The sequence below is a fragment of the Epinephelus fuscoguttatus genome, linkage group LG22 (genome assembly GCF_011397635.1).
Source record: "Epinephelus fuscoguttatus linkage group LG22, E.fuscoguttatus.final_Chr_v1".
In the NCBI taxonomy this organism is placed as follows: Eukaryota; Metazoa; Chordata; class Actinopteri; order Perciformes; family Serranidae; genus Epinephelus; species Epinephelus fuscoguttatus.
Genome location: NC_064773.1, coordinates 30,985,462 through 31,003,129, shown reverse-complemented (window position 1 = coordinate 31,003,129; position 17,668 = coordinate 30,985,462). Strand labels below are relative to the sequence as shown.

At 41.4% G+C, this 17,668-nt stretch overlaps 2 protein-coding genes and 2 non-coding genes across 6 annotated transcripts in view; all 4 read left to right on the top strand.

Moving 5' to 3' along the window:
* Positions 1 to 2,589, top strand: part of tmpoa (thymopoietin a) — a 31,866-nt gene extending 29,277 nt beyond the window's left edge. Inside the window, exon 6 of the mRNA XM_049566461.1 lies at positions 1,444 to 2,589. Within this exon, the coding sequence (XP_049422418.1) occupies positions 1,444 to 1,864 (421 nt within the window). The 3' untranslated portion in view covers positions 1,865 to 2,589. The remainder of the gene's footprint in view (positions 1 to 1,443) is intronic.
* Positions 2,590 to 6,185: 3,596 nt separating this feature from the next.
* slc25a3a (solute carrier family 25 member 3a) lies at positions 6,186 to 16,936 on the top strand. Of its 3 annotated transcripts, none has more exons than XM_049566466.1 (8): positions 6,186 to 6,338; positions 6,849 to 7,020; positions 9,562 to 9,683; positions 10,417 to 10,596; positions 12,081 to 12,262; positions 13,304 to 13,476; positions 13,761 to 13,871; positions 16,460 to 16,936. In XM_049566466.1, the coding sequence occupies exons 2-8, from the start codon at positions 6,879 to 6,881 to the stop codon at positions 16,618 to 16,620; spliced, it is 1,071 nt and encodes a 356-aa protein (XP_049422423.1). In that variant the 5' UTR covers positions 6,186 to 6,338; positions 6,849 to 6,878; the 3' UTR covers positions 16,621 to 16,936. The 3 variants fall into 3 exon arrangements, with proteins under 3 accessions (XP_049422423.1, XP_049422422.1, XP_049422424.1); XM_049566465.1 differs by lacking the exon at positions 9,562 to 9,683 and adding an exon at positions 8,211 to 8,332 and having other exon boundaries at positions 6,202 to 6,338; XM_049566467.1 differs by having other exon boundaries at positions 6,218 to 6,338; positions 6,854 to 7,020.
* Positions 12,418 to 12,619, top strand: LOC125883255 (small nucleolar RNA SNORA53). The gene has a single exon (XR_007448481.1). It is a non-coding gene; the product is annotated as a small nucleolar RNA SNORA53 (small nucleolar RNA).
* LOC125883254 (small nucleolar RNA SNORA53) lies at positions 13,936 to 14,137 on the top strand. The gene has a single exon (XR_007448480.1). It is a non-coding gene; the product is annotated as a small nucleolar RNA SNORA53 (small nucleolar RNA).
* Positions 16,937 to 17,668: the final 732 nt, after the last annotated feature.

Here is a 17,668-nt window from a genome sequence, read left to right as displayed (position 1 = left end):
AAACCTGTCAGTCCATATGACTTCATGTCTATAGTTCTTGTGTAATAAGCAGAGTTGGGTAAGGATTACTTTAAAAGTAATCAAAGTACTGTACTGCGTTACTTTAAAAAAAAAAAGTAACCAGTTACTTTACTGCGTTATTCCTTCAGTAAAGTAACTCAAGTACTCTTAAAGTACTTCCAGTGTTACTCCCTGAGAAAAGTAACTCAAGCAGTTAATGACCAAAGTTATGGACCACTTGCCCTTCACTGAGATCCAATTCTCCCATCACAGCCGTCACTTTGACCAGTAGAAACACAGAACAATCTGCTGCCGTAGACAACTGTATGACAACAACACCCCAGCATTTTTAATATTTCCTCTAGGGATGTTACCACACAGAGTAAAAGGGGGAAATGATGGTGTGAAACAGCTGAGGCACTGAGGTCAACATGCTGAGTTAACGTTACTGTCATTAGCATCAAGCTAGCAAACAATGGTACATCCTCACGGTCTTTTGAAGTTGCCTGAGGAAGACCATTTTAGTTAGTAAAGTAAACTGGGAGCTCTAATTCAGTGTGCGGATTTTCTTCTTCTTTCTGCATGGACCCCTATTATCTAGCACCTGACCAAAAACAGGATTGGATGTGTGCACAACTACTCTGTCGTCTGTACATCCTCACAGTCGGACATAAAGTAATAACATTAACAAATAGCGGCAGGGCTTTTACTCACCACAACTGCAGAGGCTCCCAGCTTCATTTGAAACAAACTACATTATAGACGCTCCATTATTTATTAATCCCTCTGTGTGTTTATATATTTACTTTTTATCCGCTCCCATTGTCTTCATTAAGTTAACATATCGCACCATCATTTCAAACTCAACACTTCCTGATTTTCCTTCAAATTAAAAGCCCCTTATAACCTCGGCTGAGAGAGTCCCTCCATTTTCTAAATAGGCTGTTTCACACCATCTGACCTGTCTGTCAGTGAGTCCTCCTCCACCTTTTTTTTATACTCCACCGTAGACAACTGCAGCATTTCTCCGACCATGTAGCGAGCCACAAGCTTCATGACTTCTTTCAGACTGATAGGTTTAACGTTATCTCTGTTATTAGAACCAAGCGACAGCCGTTGCTGTTTCGGAGCTGAAGGACCAGCGTTCTAAAAGTAACGGAAGTAACTGATGGCTTGTTTGAAAATGTACTCAAGTATTTGATTACTCAAACAGCAAACTAACTTGTTAGGTTACTTGTTACTGCAAAAAGTAATCAAAGTACTCTAACGCGTTACAAAGTAACACGTTATACCCAACTCTGGTAATAAGTCAGTGAGAACAAGAACTAATAAACAATGATGGATCTGTAATGTATCTTTAAGATTGTTTGCTGTGCTTTAAGATACTAAAACAGTTCATCTCACCCTCAGAAACAATGACTGTGAAATCCTTGTCTTTTGCAGCGCCACCTGTCGACGACCCATTAAAGGAGCTGCCCGGCGTCCAATCAAGTCCAGTGACCTGTGGAACGACGAAAACTTCCTCTTCTCTCCAAAAACCACCAAGACAACCAGCTCCTCCTCCACCTACACAGAGAGCTGCATTGTCAACAGAGTCAGCAGCCGGCCACCCTCTGCCTCTTCTACCTCCACCTCCTCTTTCACTACCACCTCCGCCTCCCCTTCCTCCAGGCTTCTGTCTGCAGCTCCCCCTGCAGGTCAGACCAAAGCAGCGCCCCGTGGCATGTCTCTGTGGATAAAGCTGTTCCTGCTGGCCATTGTGGCTGCCTTCCTGTTCCTGGTTTACCAAGCCATGGAGACCAACTCCATCAACCCTTTTGGCACCTCAGACACAGAAGTGGCCAGCAGTGGCAGCACAGCATAGAGAGCACAGGAAGAATCTGAGGGAGAAACGGAAGCCTGTCTGCTTCTATTTTTTCTTTTTTTTTTCTTCTTTTTTTTTTCCAAGTGTGAATCTGCATTGTAGCCATTTTGTTCCTGGGCGCTGTGAAATCATCTGACATCTTTGTCCTTTTTTCCTCAAGATTTTGTCTTTTTCTTTCAATTTCTAAATCAGTTTTCAGTGAATACCTTAAGAGACGCGACTTAGCCGTTTCATTGACACTTCAGTGATCTCCATGACATGTTGTGAAAGGACAGTGCCTCCCGTGCCGTCGGTCTGTGAGGTTACGACAAAGCCAGCCACACACAGTAGCTTTCATAGAAATATGTGAACTCACTTTTTATTGCCATGTTTTTTTATGTCATGTTTTCATGGTGCGTGTGTGTACGTATGTTTGTATTGAATGCGTGTGGTTGCGATTTTTTTTTTTCACACTTTGCCTTAGTGTCTGTCTCTGTTGGTCATTAACAGCCTTGAAGATGGAGTTTGAACCTGTATTTTTGTTTTGTACCTTACTTGACCATCTTTGTTAATGAGACAGGGAGGCTTGTTATTATAATCCAAATATTTCTGAATATTCTTAAACCCAAAACCAATATTTTCTTAATGTTCTCTTCTAATAAACTGAATGTCCCTATGTATTCTACTTTATTATGTATTCACTGTCACAAATACTGAATATCCACTCAATAAAATATTATGTTGTTGCTGTGCCTGTAAGAGCATTTTATTCACAAAAATGTGTGTGTGTGCACTGTAAAAAAAAAAAAAAAAAATACAAAAATGTAAACATTTTAAAGCAACAAATACATTTTTAGTGAGACATTTTAACTGAATTCTCCAAGCATTGGAGAAGGGGTTTGTGTGACCCTGGAAGGTATAGGTCAGGGGCAGGGGCAATAGCTCCTGGTACGGACTCTCAAGGCAAAGAGGTGCCAGGGGTCGGACAGGGCTAAGAGCCATTCACTGACCCTACATGAATCAGCCAGAAAAGAGCTGCAGCATTTTGCTGAAAAAAGGAAAAACTGGGGCCCTCTCCTGGAGCCAGACTTGGGAAGGGAGCTCGCTGTGAGTGTTTGGTGGACAGGTCTTGACCTTTGGGGCTAAGCCAGACACAGCCTGAAAAACCTACATGCAGACAAAAGCGGGTATGTAGGCGACGGTGTGCTGACCCTTGGCATAATAGACTGGCCTTAGGGACATGGAACATCATCTTTTTGGTGGGGAACTGGAGAAGGTGCTTGAGGTAGATTGGTATTGGTACCAGCTAGTGGTAACCAGTGTCATCAGGTCCTCTGGCAAGAACCTATAGAAGGGCTATTTATTCTTCTTTTTCAGTGAAGAAGAAGAATGTCACAATGTCATACATGTTACAATGACTTCACCAGAAGCTCAGACTTTTGCATTTTGTTTTATCTTTTACACAAAAACTGTTATATACGGTATATTCCAGTAAATGTATGTTTAACTCCTGTTCCAGCAAGGACATACTGTACATAGTGTACAGACAGGGAGAGGAATGTGGTATAAATGGGGGCCCAGCAGCTCATTCCAGCCTCAGGGGCCCTACACAGACTTTAATTTACTGTTTAAAGGGGGGAAAAAAAGAGATCAATACACCCCTTACATCCCACGACTTTTCCCCATGTTAGATGACCAGTAGTTCTTCCTGTAAACAATACAAAACAGATTTTAATGTGTCATCATCAAGAAAAGTGTTTGTTATCTAATGTCAATGTTAACTGTAATTGAAAGACCACCGTTTGCACACAGCCACAACAAAGGTGTGTGTTCCAGTCCAAGAGGCATCCATCTACGGAAAGTTTATTCTGAATCTCCAGATGGGCTTCGTCAGGCCCACATGACGCTATAAGGGTGTTTTCACACTTGGTCCTTTTCAGCCCTCTAAGCGGACTCAGACCTGTGACTCAGGTTTCGGTTCGCTTCACCTGTGCATTGTGAACACAAAACGCTCCACTTTGCCTTTTTGTTATTGTATTGTAGCCCTCCAGGCTTGCCGTAGACAGATCATACGCTATTTCAGTGGGACGCATAATAGACAAAATGGAACAAAATGGCCACAGGTAACGACAGCGCGACCAGTGGACAAGGAGCACTTTGGTCTGATGATGGAACAACTGCACTCCTTCAGATATGGAACGAGGAAAACATCAAACAGCAACTGTCCGCAACGCACAGAAATGCTAAGTTTTTCCTCCATTTTTAAGTACATAACCGCACTGCAGTGCCACATCAAAGTAAAAACAAAACAACATCAATATATATTATAGGCTAAAGTGTGAGAAAGAGGACTGAGACTCCACCAGAGCTGAAGTGGACCAAAGAGAGATCTGAGTCCTCTTTCATATGAACTGACAATGTGAACTCAAGAAGAACTGAGTCCCTTTTCTGTCGGTCCACTTTTTGGTCCACTTAAAGAGGACTGAGTTTGGTTCATTTGAAAAGAACCAAGTGTGAAAACACCCTAAGACAAGGGTGTGGACTCAGGTCACATGACTTGGACTCAAGTCAGACTCGAGTCACAAATTTGATGACTTTGGACTCGACAAAATTGAAAGAGACTTGCAACCTGACTTGGAATTAACACCAATGTCTTGTGACTTCACTTGGACTTGAGCTGATTGACTTGAAAACACCTGATACCCTCCTCCAAGGCCAAAGATTAAAAAGTATGCTATTTAAAATGTTCCACTAATTAATTCATTTACCTATTTTCCTGTCATCTAATGTTAACGTTAATCACTTCCAAGAAGTCCACATTTAATTCCCGAGATCCACTTTGTATGAGCCAACGTCACAACATCCAATCGTTGGAATAGTTGGAAAAGTGATAGGCCCGCCAAAGATAATTTTGTTTGCGTATAAAAACTACATGGTGATCAAGAACAAACAAATAGCAGTATGCAAAAGTGTGGATCAAAAATTACAGACAGACGCAGCAACGTCCAACTTCGTACAACATTTGAAGTTGCACAAAGAATAGTAAGCCGATGTTAATATATACATAGTTAGCAAGCTAATGCATTAGCTTAACAGCTTAGTAACTTTAACAATCTTGTTAACAAAAAACATACATTTTAAAAAGCATTCAGGCTTTTGTAAATTGATTTTTGTAAATTAAATTATTACTCTTGTTATAATGGCATTACATACGGTGAAGAGCACATTATGACTTGTTCAGCACTCGAAATTCAAAGTTCAGGGCTTAGGACTTGTCAGACTTGACTTGGTACTGGACTTGGGACTTATTTGCAAAGACTTGAGACCTACTTGTAACTTGCAAAACAATGACTTGGTCTCACCTCTGTTTTAAGAAAAGGTGAAACTTGGCCATTTTCCAGACTTTGTCTGTGTCTACAGTCAGCAAATAAAATTGCTGACGGTAGTCTTTTGTCTACCGTCAGCAATTTTATTTGTTTCTGAATGACAAAAAACATAATGACATTTCCTTTGAAGAGAAGAGGGAGCTCCACTCCACTCATGCTGTGACACTGAATTTACCCATCCTCCACCTCATAGGCTACTAACCACACCTTTTTTTCTTTTCTTTTTTTTTAATTTCAAATTTCAGGTCATACAAACAATGTGTATGGCACATGCAGACATTTGGCACGTAATAGAACACATAATTACATCAATATAATGTAGGGTACATCAAGTCTTGTCAGGATTATTGCAAAATGAAAATTAAAACAAAGAAAAGAGAAGTAAAGAGTATAAGGCAGAGTAAATTCCCTTTTACTCGAGATCAATTAATGACAAGTCACTAAGGTATTGCAGCGTATAGTCATTTTTCTTATTTTGTGTTAGTTTGAAAGTATTTATGTACAAATCAAAATCTACCAGAAATACGTGAAATCTTGGCAGGGATTTGGACATCACATAGGAAAAAAAGCAAGCACTCTCAAAATAAATCCCCTCGAAAGGTGACGCTCCAGGGATTTGGACATTCTCATGCTACTAACCACACCTCACGTGTAACCAGGTGTGCGGTGACGTCACTAAGTAATCACCTCTAGAGGGGGCTTCACTCTCAGCCTTATTACTGAGGACAAGAATAGAGACAGCTGCTAACAGGTAATCCAATTTGTGTTCCTCTCACAGTTTGTCATCTGGGTGTCATTCTCCGTCACACACACATCTCTCCCCTATTTTTTGACTGCTACACGTGTACACTTTAACCTTTGTTCAAAGAATTCCATTGCAAGTTCCTACAAGCACCGCCTTAATTTATCATAGATCTAATGTGCGATTGGACCAGAGATGTTGATTGGCAGCTCTGCGGCGTTTTCCTACAGGACAGAGAGGCTGAAGGACCCACCCAGGCTTCTCGGTGACGTCACGAAAGGACAAATCGGTTTACCGCGAGGTCATTCGGCCTCTCCGAGCAGCCGGTTGCAGCTAAGCGGAGTCGCCATCTTAAGACACTGAGAGAGTGAGTGCACTTATTCATTTAAAACACTACATATGAAATATAACACAACCACGTCTTAATGGAGGAAATGGTTAACTTAATCGTGGCTTCTGTTAGCGGTTTTGTTCATGCGACTTTTACCTCTTCTGTTAAGGAGACCTTGCTCCTTGTGGAGCGGTCAAGTTAGCTTAGCACGTAATGTAGCATAGCATTTTAGCATCCGCTATGCTAGAAAAGGACAAGGGGAATACGGTTACATGAATGTGTGGGCACACAGTGTTCCAGCTGGGTGTTACAACCACGGCCCGGGAGTTTACATAGCCGTTGTGTGCTTATTAGTGTAGCTTAGCGTTAGCTGTGTTTTCATTCAATAAGCTAGCTAAGTATTTCCTGTCGGCGGTCATTCAGACGTTAAGCTAACAGGCACGTGACATGGCATCCCTTGGTTCAGGTGTCAGTGTGTGTGTGAGAGAGAGTCACATCGGCAGCTTAGCTCAAGCTAACACTCAGCTAACTTGTTGCTCATTGCAGCGCAGCTCCGCCAGCAGGCAGGACACCACCATGTACCCGACCTCTTTGACGCAGCTGGCCCGGGCCAACCCGTTTAGCGCTCCCCTGTTCTCCCTCCAGAAAGTGGAAGAGCCCCAACAGAGCCTTCATGGACAGAGCACCCGCAGACTGGCAGCAGCCGCCACCGCAGAAGGTAACCCTGGCGCAGAGTCCGTAGGCTGGCTAAAGGGCTAGCGTTAGCTGCATTAGCTTAGCCGACCAGATTCGCCGGGTTGCGGCCAACTTCATTGCGTAATTCAGTGAAAATACGTGTATAGTCATGTAAAATACCCAGTGTACGAGTTGTGTGTTATCGTTAAATCTTTAAATGGCTACAAATGATTAAGGATATGATTGCTGAGGCAGTTAGCCGCTAGGCCTTTGCTGCATACAAGCTGCCCGTGGAGGACAAGGAAGGACAAAGTGGTATCTTGAGTTTGCACTGCAGCAAACTGTACTTGACATGTCGTAGTTTCTTGTTAACGGTGGATGCAACATGAGTGAAACTGTTTATTACTGCTAGGAAATAATATGCAGAACTACAGACTAGTAAAGAAATAGCAGTGACCCCTGACTGTTGGCTGCTCAGGGGTTGACCAGAACATAATGTCCCATCTTGAAATATTTACCACACGTTGTTAAAGCGCTATCTCAACACTATTTGAATTAATTATTCAACAGTTATGCTGCTATGTGTCAAGTGTCAAAAGCCAACAAGGAGCCCCACAAATGTTCTGTTAAGTTTTCAGTGCTCCACAGGCTTCAGCCACAAGTCTGCAATTTCTTGACCTCCTGGTATTAAGGCAGTCTATGCCCAACCATTTCTTAAAGAGATATTATGTTGCTCTGCCTCAGAATACACAGGGCTGTGCTTTCAGTCAAGCATTTATCACATGAAAATACCAGGTTGTGGAACAAAGTCAGTACTTATTTCATAATGCATTTCCTTTCTTTAGTGTTTGTTCAGTGCATTTATAAGTTTGGCTTTATTGTAACAACACAGCTATCTCACGAGAGAGTGATGCATCTTAATTGTGTTTGCATCTTGGGAGTGGATGAAATTTGTCAAGTTTGGAGAGCATATTAAAGAGCTTACATGGCTTTGTTTTCAGACTAAACAGTGGCTGTTAGGCAGGTTTAAACCTGTCACACAAGGGCAAGTCAAATAATAAGTTACCTTCCTAGTACAGCTTGTAGCTTGTCAGACATCTAGCTGGTTTGAAAGCACAGATAGCATGTTTCTAACTCTAGCCAGTTAGACATCTCAAGACTCAAACAAAGTGTCATCCTTTCTAAACTCAAAGATGCCCTGCTCTTAAAGTTTCACCTGTGTTTCTTCAAAAGGAGACAGTTGTGAGTTCGGCTCTCAGAAGTATTTCGTCCTGTGTGGCTTTGGTGGGATTCTGAGCTGTGGCACCACACACACAGCTGTTGTTCCCCTCGATCTGGTCAAATGCAGAATGCAGGTCTGTCTTCTGTGGCTCGGCGCCTTGTTTTTTTTAAACGTCGTGACCCATCCACCCATGAATGGTTTTTCTTTTTTGTGTGTTCCTTTGAAAACGCACCAATTTGCATGGGAGAAATACCATCAGCCCAGCTGTAGGTTGTTTCTTTTGTCATTGTGTATTGATTCCCATAAATCTAATGTGTGGGAGTGATCCTAACATGGTTGCATGATTTTGCACCAGTGTTCCTATGTGTTCAATGATTTCCACCCACCTCGCCGCCCCCACTCACTCCACAGTAGAGGACTTTTGTAGGTGAAGGTCAGGAGTGTCAGACCTGAGGGAGAATATGTACTGTGTGTTGACGGTGCTACTTGACAGCATCAAGGTGTCTTTCTGGATTGCCTGAATGTATAAATGACCTATGAGATATGACGCAAATTAATGCAGATGTTATCAGACAGTCATTGATATTCATTAACACACTGACTGATTAACATTGTACTGTCAGGGATGATTGTCTGGTAAAAAGTACATTTGCTTCAATACAGTTATTCATATTTATATTTATTTTCTATTATATTATTTGTGTGGAAAAAATTAAAATATGCATTCATTGCTGGTAATCTTTTATCTCAGCCTTAGGTTTATTTCTTGATAAATTGTTAAATCACAAATTTGTAGGAACATAGTGGTGATTTGCATTTTTAGCCCATTTACTACCAGTCCCTTGAACTTGTGCTGATTTCTTCCTTTTAGGCAGCCATTGTTGCCTTAACAATGTGGAAAAATTACAGATTAGGTATTTGTGTCAAGTTTCAAGTAAACTAAGTTGCATAGTTTACTGAGGTGAAATGAAATATGTGGCTGCATGTAAGGTAAGAAACAAGTCTAGGAACTTGTGGCCTGCTTTTCTAGTAAATGGCCAAACTTGCAAAACACCACTAAGTCCATGAAATTTTCATACTGAAATCACTTTGTAAAATTATTTTACCAACCGTTGGTGTGTGATCCTAATAAATGGTGGCATGTTAGTGGCAGAGTCATCTGTAATGGGAGAGTCCTGGCACTGAATTCAAACAGTCCAGTTAGGACATGAGAAAACTGGCCTCAAAAAAAGTTTGGCGGTTTTCTTTCAGTGGTGACAGGTCTCCCATTTGTGACTCTGTTTTGGTGTTGATTTTTGTCCTGTGTTGCATGTGACCCTGCATGTTGCATGTATGTTGTGTGTCCCCTCCCTTCTACCACAGAGTTCAGCTGTGAGTTTGGCTCCCAAAAGTACTATGCCCTGTGTGGCTTTGGGGGTATCCTGAGCTGCGGCCTCACACACACAGCAGTGGTGCCCCTCGACCTTGTCAAGTGCCGCTTGCAGGTTTGTATGGAAGCTGAACCACACAGTAGCAGCATGTAGCCAGCAGCTCTTCCAACCTCTCAGCCCCATGGCGTCATGTAAGATCATCACTATAATGGTAGTTGCGCACAACATTGAAATGACTTAAATAATTAACAGTGAACTTGCTATTTGTTGTGCAAAAGAAACCCTATTCAGTATTTTGGTGTTGCTAGCCTCATGGCACTGTTAATTCATACTTAAAATTTTACTTAAGAAGTTTTTCTAAATTTCAATTTTAAATCACAAAGTAGCCTAGTTGTTCAGAAGATAGTTCCTATTTAACAATTAAATGCTTTGAATTGGAAACTTTTGGAGTTTTGTCCCAGTGAGTTAAAAACAAGTAGTACAGAATCACTGGAAGAAAATGTTACACACAAAAAATTCACTCTTACACCACACTTTTGTAGGCGTGGCACCCAATTTGATGGTGGAATTTCGAGTCATCATGACTTTAATAAATCTGTTCAGCTAATATAGTTTCAAATGTCTAAATTGCTGTTTAGAAAGAAGTACTTACAGGGCAAATATATTTAACAGTTAGGGAAACTGCATCCTTGGCAGCACAAACAAGAAAATCACTATATTTTCAAGTATTGGCACATGTTCATGACTAGCCATCCTATAAGCCTACACGTATCTGCCCCAGACACCAGATCCAAGAGTTGCAAATAATTCAATGACATTCTTCATCAGCTTTAATTCTCCTCCTCAGGTAAACCCTGATAAATACAAGAGCATTGGCAACGGCTTTGCAGTGACAGTTAGGGAAGATGGTGTCAGAGGCCTGGCAAAGGGCTGGGCTCCCACCTTCATCGGCTACTCCATGCAGGGACTGTGCAAGTTTGGCTTCTACGAAGTGTTCAAGGTCATCTACAGTGACTTGCTGGGAGAGGTGAGTCCTGATACCATCATCATTTCCAATAAATATTATATTTTCTATTTAAAATGTACAACAGTGCAAAAACAGCTAGATAGCTACTCGCCCATCTTTTATGTGGTTTCTGTCTCCAGTCTTATCTTGAGCGCAGCTGATAGGTACATGGTTTCTCTACATCATGTAACGGAAGCACATATTTAATGGATTCAATGTGGAGAGAGAGCTCCCACGTTACATGATGTGACGTGATCCTTGATACTCAATGTAGGACAAGTTGTCATTATGTTCCACTCAGGAGCTGCTGCAGAGTCAAGTGCGACACCTAGCAGTAAAATTCTGCAGTCCGGTGTTGGATGTAATATCAAACCAGTTTGAACTGCAAGCCAAGCAGCCACTAACATTAACACAGCTTGTTTAGGATTTAGACATCCGATGTTTAAAATCCTTTGAGTGAAAAGAAGGGTAAAAACTGTGACATGACTTGAAACTGTTAGAATCAAGAGCCTTTACAGTTGTTTAGATTTGCCATTAAGCAGCTCAACTGTTGGATCACATTCGGTTTCCACCAGACTGCAGTTACAGAGATGGGTACATTTTAGGGATGTGCAACACAAGCAAAAACGCTATTCGAAAATCGTGGCAACTATTCGACAATTTTTCGAATAGCCCTCGTGCGGTTAGGAGCTGAATTGCATGTCTAATACAGGGGGGGGATAAGACGGCGAATAGTAATAGTCGCATTAAAAAATCGATTTTTCAAAAATAAAACGACTATTTGAAAATCGTGACCCATCCCTAGTACATTTGTTTTTTAATTGGTGCTAACACTTACCAATCGGTACTCTCACTGATATATCTCTAAGCAATTTACCGTTTCTACTTGTGTTCCTTTTGGTGATTTTAAGTAAAGAAACATATTTATACTTTTGGCTCTAAAAAACCTGAAATTTTCATTACTTCTTTACTGCCATAAGCTTAACTAAAATAAGATACAGCTCCTTATATTGATAAGAAATGTAAGGGCTCTAGACTGCAACTGTTTAGAGACAGTGGAACATTTAAGAGCTGAAGGTTGCTTCATTCTCTCTACAAGAAGACCACCAGGCTTCTACATCCATTTGGAGTTACTAATATTACATTTGATGTCCAAAGTGAACTTTATAACTAAGACACTATCTGATAAAGTGTTGCCCTGAGTTCACGTTGACTCGTAACTATTCTGGGCACGAGTCACAAGCTGACCTACTAAGGCCAGTGTCTGAAAAAGTCATCATAGTAAATCAGAGGGGTTGTTAGTATGGCCATAACCTGCATGGAGCCAGAAGGCTGTATGTAGGTTATGGTCGTAACACTGCCTGGAGGCTGTATTATGCCAGAAGTATTGCTTTTTTAAAAAAAAAACTGTTTTTACCTGCTGCTGGGTGACAAAGGGGAGGACCTGAGTGATATGTCTGTCACCTAACCTGTCTGACCATTTGTTGTGTGGTTTCACCCCACAGGAGAACGCCTACCTGTGGAGGACATCGCTGTACCTGGCTGCCTCAGCCAGTGCAGAGTTCTTCGCAGACATTGCCCTGGCTCCCATGGAGGCTGTCAAAGTTCGTATTCAGACACAGCCAGGCTACGCCAACACCCTCAGACAGTGTGTCCCCAAAATGTTTGCAGAGGAGGGACTCTGGGCGTAAGTCTAATACCTTCTTACAATTCCTCAACATTCTGTTTTGCTTTCAGTCACTGTGGGTAAGTTATTTTGAGCGGCTGCCACATTATTCAGATACAGGAATGGTTGAATTAGTAGTTGAAAAATGGATGAATAGAAAATGGATTTCTGATGACAACACGCTCCTTAGATCCACCTCTGGAGGGCGCTTTGCTCTGAGCACAGCCCCTCGGCAGCTTGCTGGCTGTACAGTTGGAGGTGCTTGAGTCATTGGCGTGTGAGAACAGTCTACCTGTCCCCCAGCCCACCGCAACACTGGCAACCCTGTCATCTACAGACAGGGAGCTCCCACTGCTGCAAGCCTGGGGGACGGACACAGTTCACATAGTTTATAAAACAAAAGCATTGAAGAATGTGGGTGGTTGGGTGGTATTTTTCAGGTTATCAAAGTTTGGTTTTAATTTATCTCCTAATAAAATGTAACTTACACAAACATAATGTATTCTTCTGAAATTAAATGTGGGTCCATTCAGAATGGACTGCAAGTGGCTTTCAAATGTGTGAAGTTTGAAAAAAAGCACACTTTATTTTTAAGAACAGTACATTTCTGGCACAAAGTTTTTACTTTGAAGTGCCATTTCCTGCTGTAAAGTAAGTGACTAAGGGACAGCGACTTGACAGACAGCGAACTTGATCAACAATATCGCCAAAAACAAGTACGACACTGAATGTATTAAACTGTGTGGACCTTGAACTAATGACAAAGGAGAAATCTGGACCCCATGGGGGACCAGTTGAGAACCATTGCCCTAAAGGAAGGCAGTTTTGGGGAGAAAAAGTTGGGAAGACTGGTCCATAGAGGTGGCTACAAGGAACACAAAAATCTGATGCCCATATAAAGACTCCGAGTGAACCTATGGCTTCCCTTTTTTTTTTTTTTTTTTTTTTTTAAATAAACATACATCTCTGACATCTGTATGAGAATGGTGATGCATGAATATGTAGATATGTGACACTTCATACTCCTTGTGAGCTCACATCTCCTCCTTCCTTTCACTCCAGTTTCTATAAGGGTGTGGTTCCCCTGTGGATGAGGCAGATTCCCTACACCATGATGAAGTTTGCCTGCTTTGAGCGCACTGTGGAGATGCTCTATAAGTATATTGTTCCCAAGCCCCGCAGTGAGTGCAGCAAACCTGAGCAGCTGGTGGTCACCTTTGTGGCTGGTTACATTGGTGAGTAACAGATCATCTGACAAGGTCACTACAAATCATGATGCTCATTAAAGCTAGAAAAGTAATCAGTTAATAATGCTGTAACAATGAGGATGTGATGAAATCATCACAAATTTGACATTTTCCAGCAATATTCAAATATTTCTTGTGTAAGCACATAAGCAATGTTATGAGTTTCAATAATGTATCATTAAACCTGTGTTAAGTATGACTGTATAGATAGGGGAGTTGCACAGCTGCAGACTCCAGTTCTCTGATGTGTTTTTTGTTTGCTCTGTGTGCAGCTGGTGTGTTCTGTGCCATCGTGTCTCACCCTGCTGACTCTGTGGTGTCTGTGCTGAACAAGGAGAGTGGTAGCACTGCTGTCCAGGTCCTCAAGAGGCTGGGACCCAAAGGTCTGTAACAACACCAGTTTACTGTAACTTAAGCAGCAGCATAGTGCAGCATAAGGCTTTGATTAACACGCTCCTTAGATCCACCTCTGGAGGGCGCTGTGCTCTGAGCACAGCCCCTCGGCAGCTTGCTGGCTGTACAGTTGGAGGTGCTTGAGTCATTGGCGTGTGAGAACAGTCTACCTGTCCCCCAGCCCACCGCAACACTGGCAACCCTGTCATCTACAGACAGGGAGCTCCCACTGCTGCAAGCCTGGGGGACGGACATGCTGCTGGTCTAAGAGGCCGTATACACGTACGCTGTGATTTTGATAAACGGAGACATCTTCCTTAGTTTGTGCCCTTGGTTTACACGCAAACAGATTTCTCCTCTGAAAACAAGTCTTTCTAAAAACTCCGGCCAGAGTGGAGATTTTGGAAAACTCCGGTTGCGCGTTTGCATGTAAACTGAAATAAATGGAGTTATAGGCAGCCGACATCACAGTATGCGCCAGAACTTGCGCCAGAACTTGCGCCTGTGTCGAAAGTGCGACCTATGCTGCTATGGTGACAATGGATACATGGAAGGCTTGAGCTTCTCGTTACACTGCCACCTACAGGTTTGGCATGCTCTTGTGTGTATATATACACGGGTAATTGTAAACGAAGATCTTTTTGAAAACGGAGACGGTGAAATGTCCGTTTGAGAATAGCCGACCATGTGTAAACGGCCTCTAAGAGCAGCTGACAAACTTAATGCTGTGTTGATGTCACTGTAATGGAAACACTGTAGCATGTTGTAACTAACAAGCAGCCACAATACATCATAAAAACTGAACTAAGGATGAATGTAATGAAATAATAGATATTGTTGTCATTGATTATTTGAGTCCATGATAAGAGAACTTGTGTTAGTTTATATTAGAAGGTGGGGCTGTGTAGTGATGAAAAGGGTGTCACAGGAGTGGATTCTCATTAGGAGTGGGGGAAGCTGATAGAGCAGAGTATTGGGATATTTTGCATGTCAGTATTATGTTGCTACACAGATGTGAGGTATTGATGGTTTTCATTAAAAAAAAGTTTGTTGAATACAAATTTAACTTTGGAAGCCTAATAGAATCAAATCAATTGCATTTTCAGTCCTTTAGATACATTTTCCCGCAGTAAATATGACTGAAGTGAGATGAAAGCATTGAGAAGTTATCAGATAAAACAGATGTTGCCCAAGTTTTCCTTTTTAAGGACATAATTTAGTTGATAAAATTGTAATAAATTGCAGTATATCAAAATGTGTGTTATCACAATACGCAGCATATAGCAAAATGTTTAAAATCGCAATAATATTGCATCTTGAGTATCATAAAAGTTGTGGTGATCCACAACTTTTATGATCCCGGGAGAATATCCCCCATCCCAGCTAGTTTCCATGTTGTGATTTTTGATAACAAAAAATAGTGTTTATTCATATTGGAACTGCATGTGCATAAATACAGGTCTAGCATATTCCATAAACTATACAGTGTAGTTTAATGCTGAAGTAACTATTAACCTAACGGCCTAAGCAGCTTTATAGTACATATTTGTCACAATATTCTTAAAGTAGTTTTTTGTATTTTTGTATTTTTTAATTTAATAATTTAATTACTTATTGTATGTTTATTGCATACAATTAACATACAATGAAAACATTAAACATGCAGAGATTACTTGTACGTGAAACCCTGCTTGGTAATTAACCTTATTCTGATTCTAACGGCTACAACCATGTAGGAAATAAATAGTACTGAGCTTATTCACTTGATACTGACACATTATTGGAATTACCACATTATTACAACATTAGCATCTCACTCATGATATTATCTGATTAAAACAACATGGGCTCACACTTGCTATGCTCTGTGGAAACCAGCTAATAGTTGCTAGCTTCACAATTGCTAGCTCAGTATTATTATGATTCCCATCTTGCCTGCTCCCATTGACTTGTTTTCCTGTCCTGCCATGTGATCAATGGTGAAATTGAATCCCATCCCATCCCATCCCATCCCATGGAAATCCTATGACCCACAGGATTCCTGAAAGTGTCAGCCTCTGGCTTGATGTATGGATTTGTAAATTGTCAGATTATACTGTACTGTGGCAGCACTGCCTTCATGCCATGTGCACAGGACCACTGTGTGATGCTGGATTCACAATGTTTTTGTCATTGATATGAAGTATATTGATTTGTCCTTTGTTAAATTGAATGTATTAACCAAGATAGACGTGTTTTTTAGTTTTTCTGTAAATTGATCCATATTCTCACCCCTGTTGTCAGGTTGTGAGGTGGACAACATTCTAAAACTTTAGGGGGTTCTTTTTGTTTCTTTTTTCCTCCAACTCTGAAAACTGTTACCACAAGTCGACTAATTGATGACACACAGTCAGGTGTCCTCCATTAATAAGTTGAATGACATGCAGAGTCTTTAATTTCAAAGAGGTTTTATTAACCTCATAACATTATCCTTAAGTGGTGAAGTGCTCCCAGTGCTGTGCAGCTTGTAGTCTGAACTTCTGAGTTTACAGTGAGCTCAGCAGTGAGTCTGAACCTGATGTGTTTGTGTCCTGTGCAGGTGTGTGGAAGGGTCTGGTTGCCCGTATCATCATGATCGGTACTCTGACCGCCCTGCAGTGGTTCATCTACGACTCCGTCAAGGTCTACTTCCGCCTGCCCCGCCCCCCTCCCCCCGAGATGCCAGAGTCCCTGAAGAAGAAGCTCGGCCTCACAGAGTAACCTCGCCCTCCCTCCACCCCCACTGAGCCGAAGCCTCCAGCCGACACATCTGAACCCCAACTTCTACAGCGCACACAGCAGTTTTCTATATTTATGTCCTCAGCTCCTGCTGCTCTGCAGAGTGCAGGGCTGCTGCTACTCATGTATATTTAAAAACAGAAAAAACAAGCAAGGAAAGAAGATGGATGTGATGCTCTGGGCTTTCCATGAGTCAGACAGAAAATATTCCTCTGTAGAAATGCCCTTCTGGTTTTATTGATTCCTGTCATTAGAATAAGGTTGACATTCTAATAAAAGACTTAAATTCCCTGGAAAACATTTGCATTTTGCTTTTCTTTAACATATCTGGTTTATACATTTAATTGCATTTGATCAATTTAATAGATTACACGCCTTGGATGAATCCTGGTCATGCATCTTTGTTCTGTACTTAACAACAGTCCACTTTTACACTGAACATGGCAGTATTCTGAATGTGGATATTCCAAATGTACCTTTTTCCAGTGAAGATGAGGGACGTGGTGATATTCAGGGTTTGATAGAATTTTTTGGGCATGTGTACAACACATTTGAAATGTTTCTCAATTTGGGTTTTTACTGCAGTTTGTGACACAAGACCTCTTCTGTTTACGGTCAGCTCTGTGTGTCACAAACCATCTAGCCGACAGTTTGCAGTGCAAGGGTGGAGACACGTCCAAAGAAAAGCTGACATTACTGATCAGAAAAAGAAACAAGCACTTTAGGATCTGCACTAATGTCACAATTACTTTAAGAAGGTGGTTGAAGGAATGAAAGGAAAGCTGTGTTTGCACGGTCCAACAAGTCCACCACCCAACTCAAAATGACACAAGCTGAAGCTGTTCCACTTCTCCATATTATGAGATAAATGACATGTTTAGAGCAGGTTAATCTGTGTATGCACAGCTGCATATAAACAGAAATATTAGTGGAATATAATACTTCATTAGCCATTTAAACAGCTTTCTAAGAAAATTGTCTTTTTTTTGGAATAAGAACAAAAACAATATTTGTGAATGTAAACACAGTC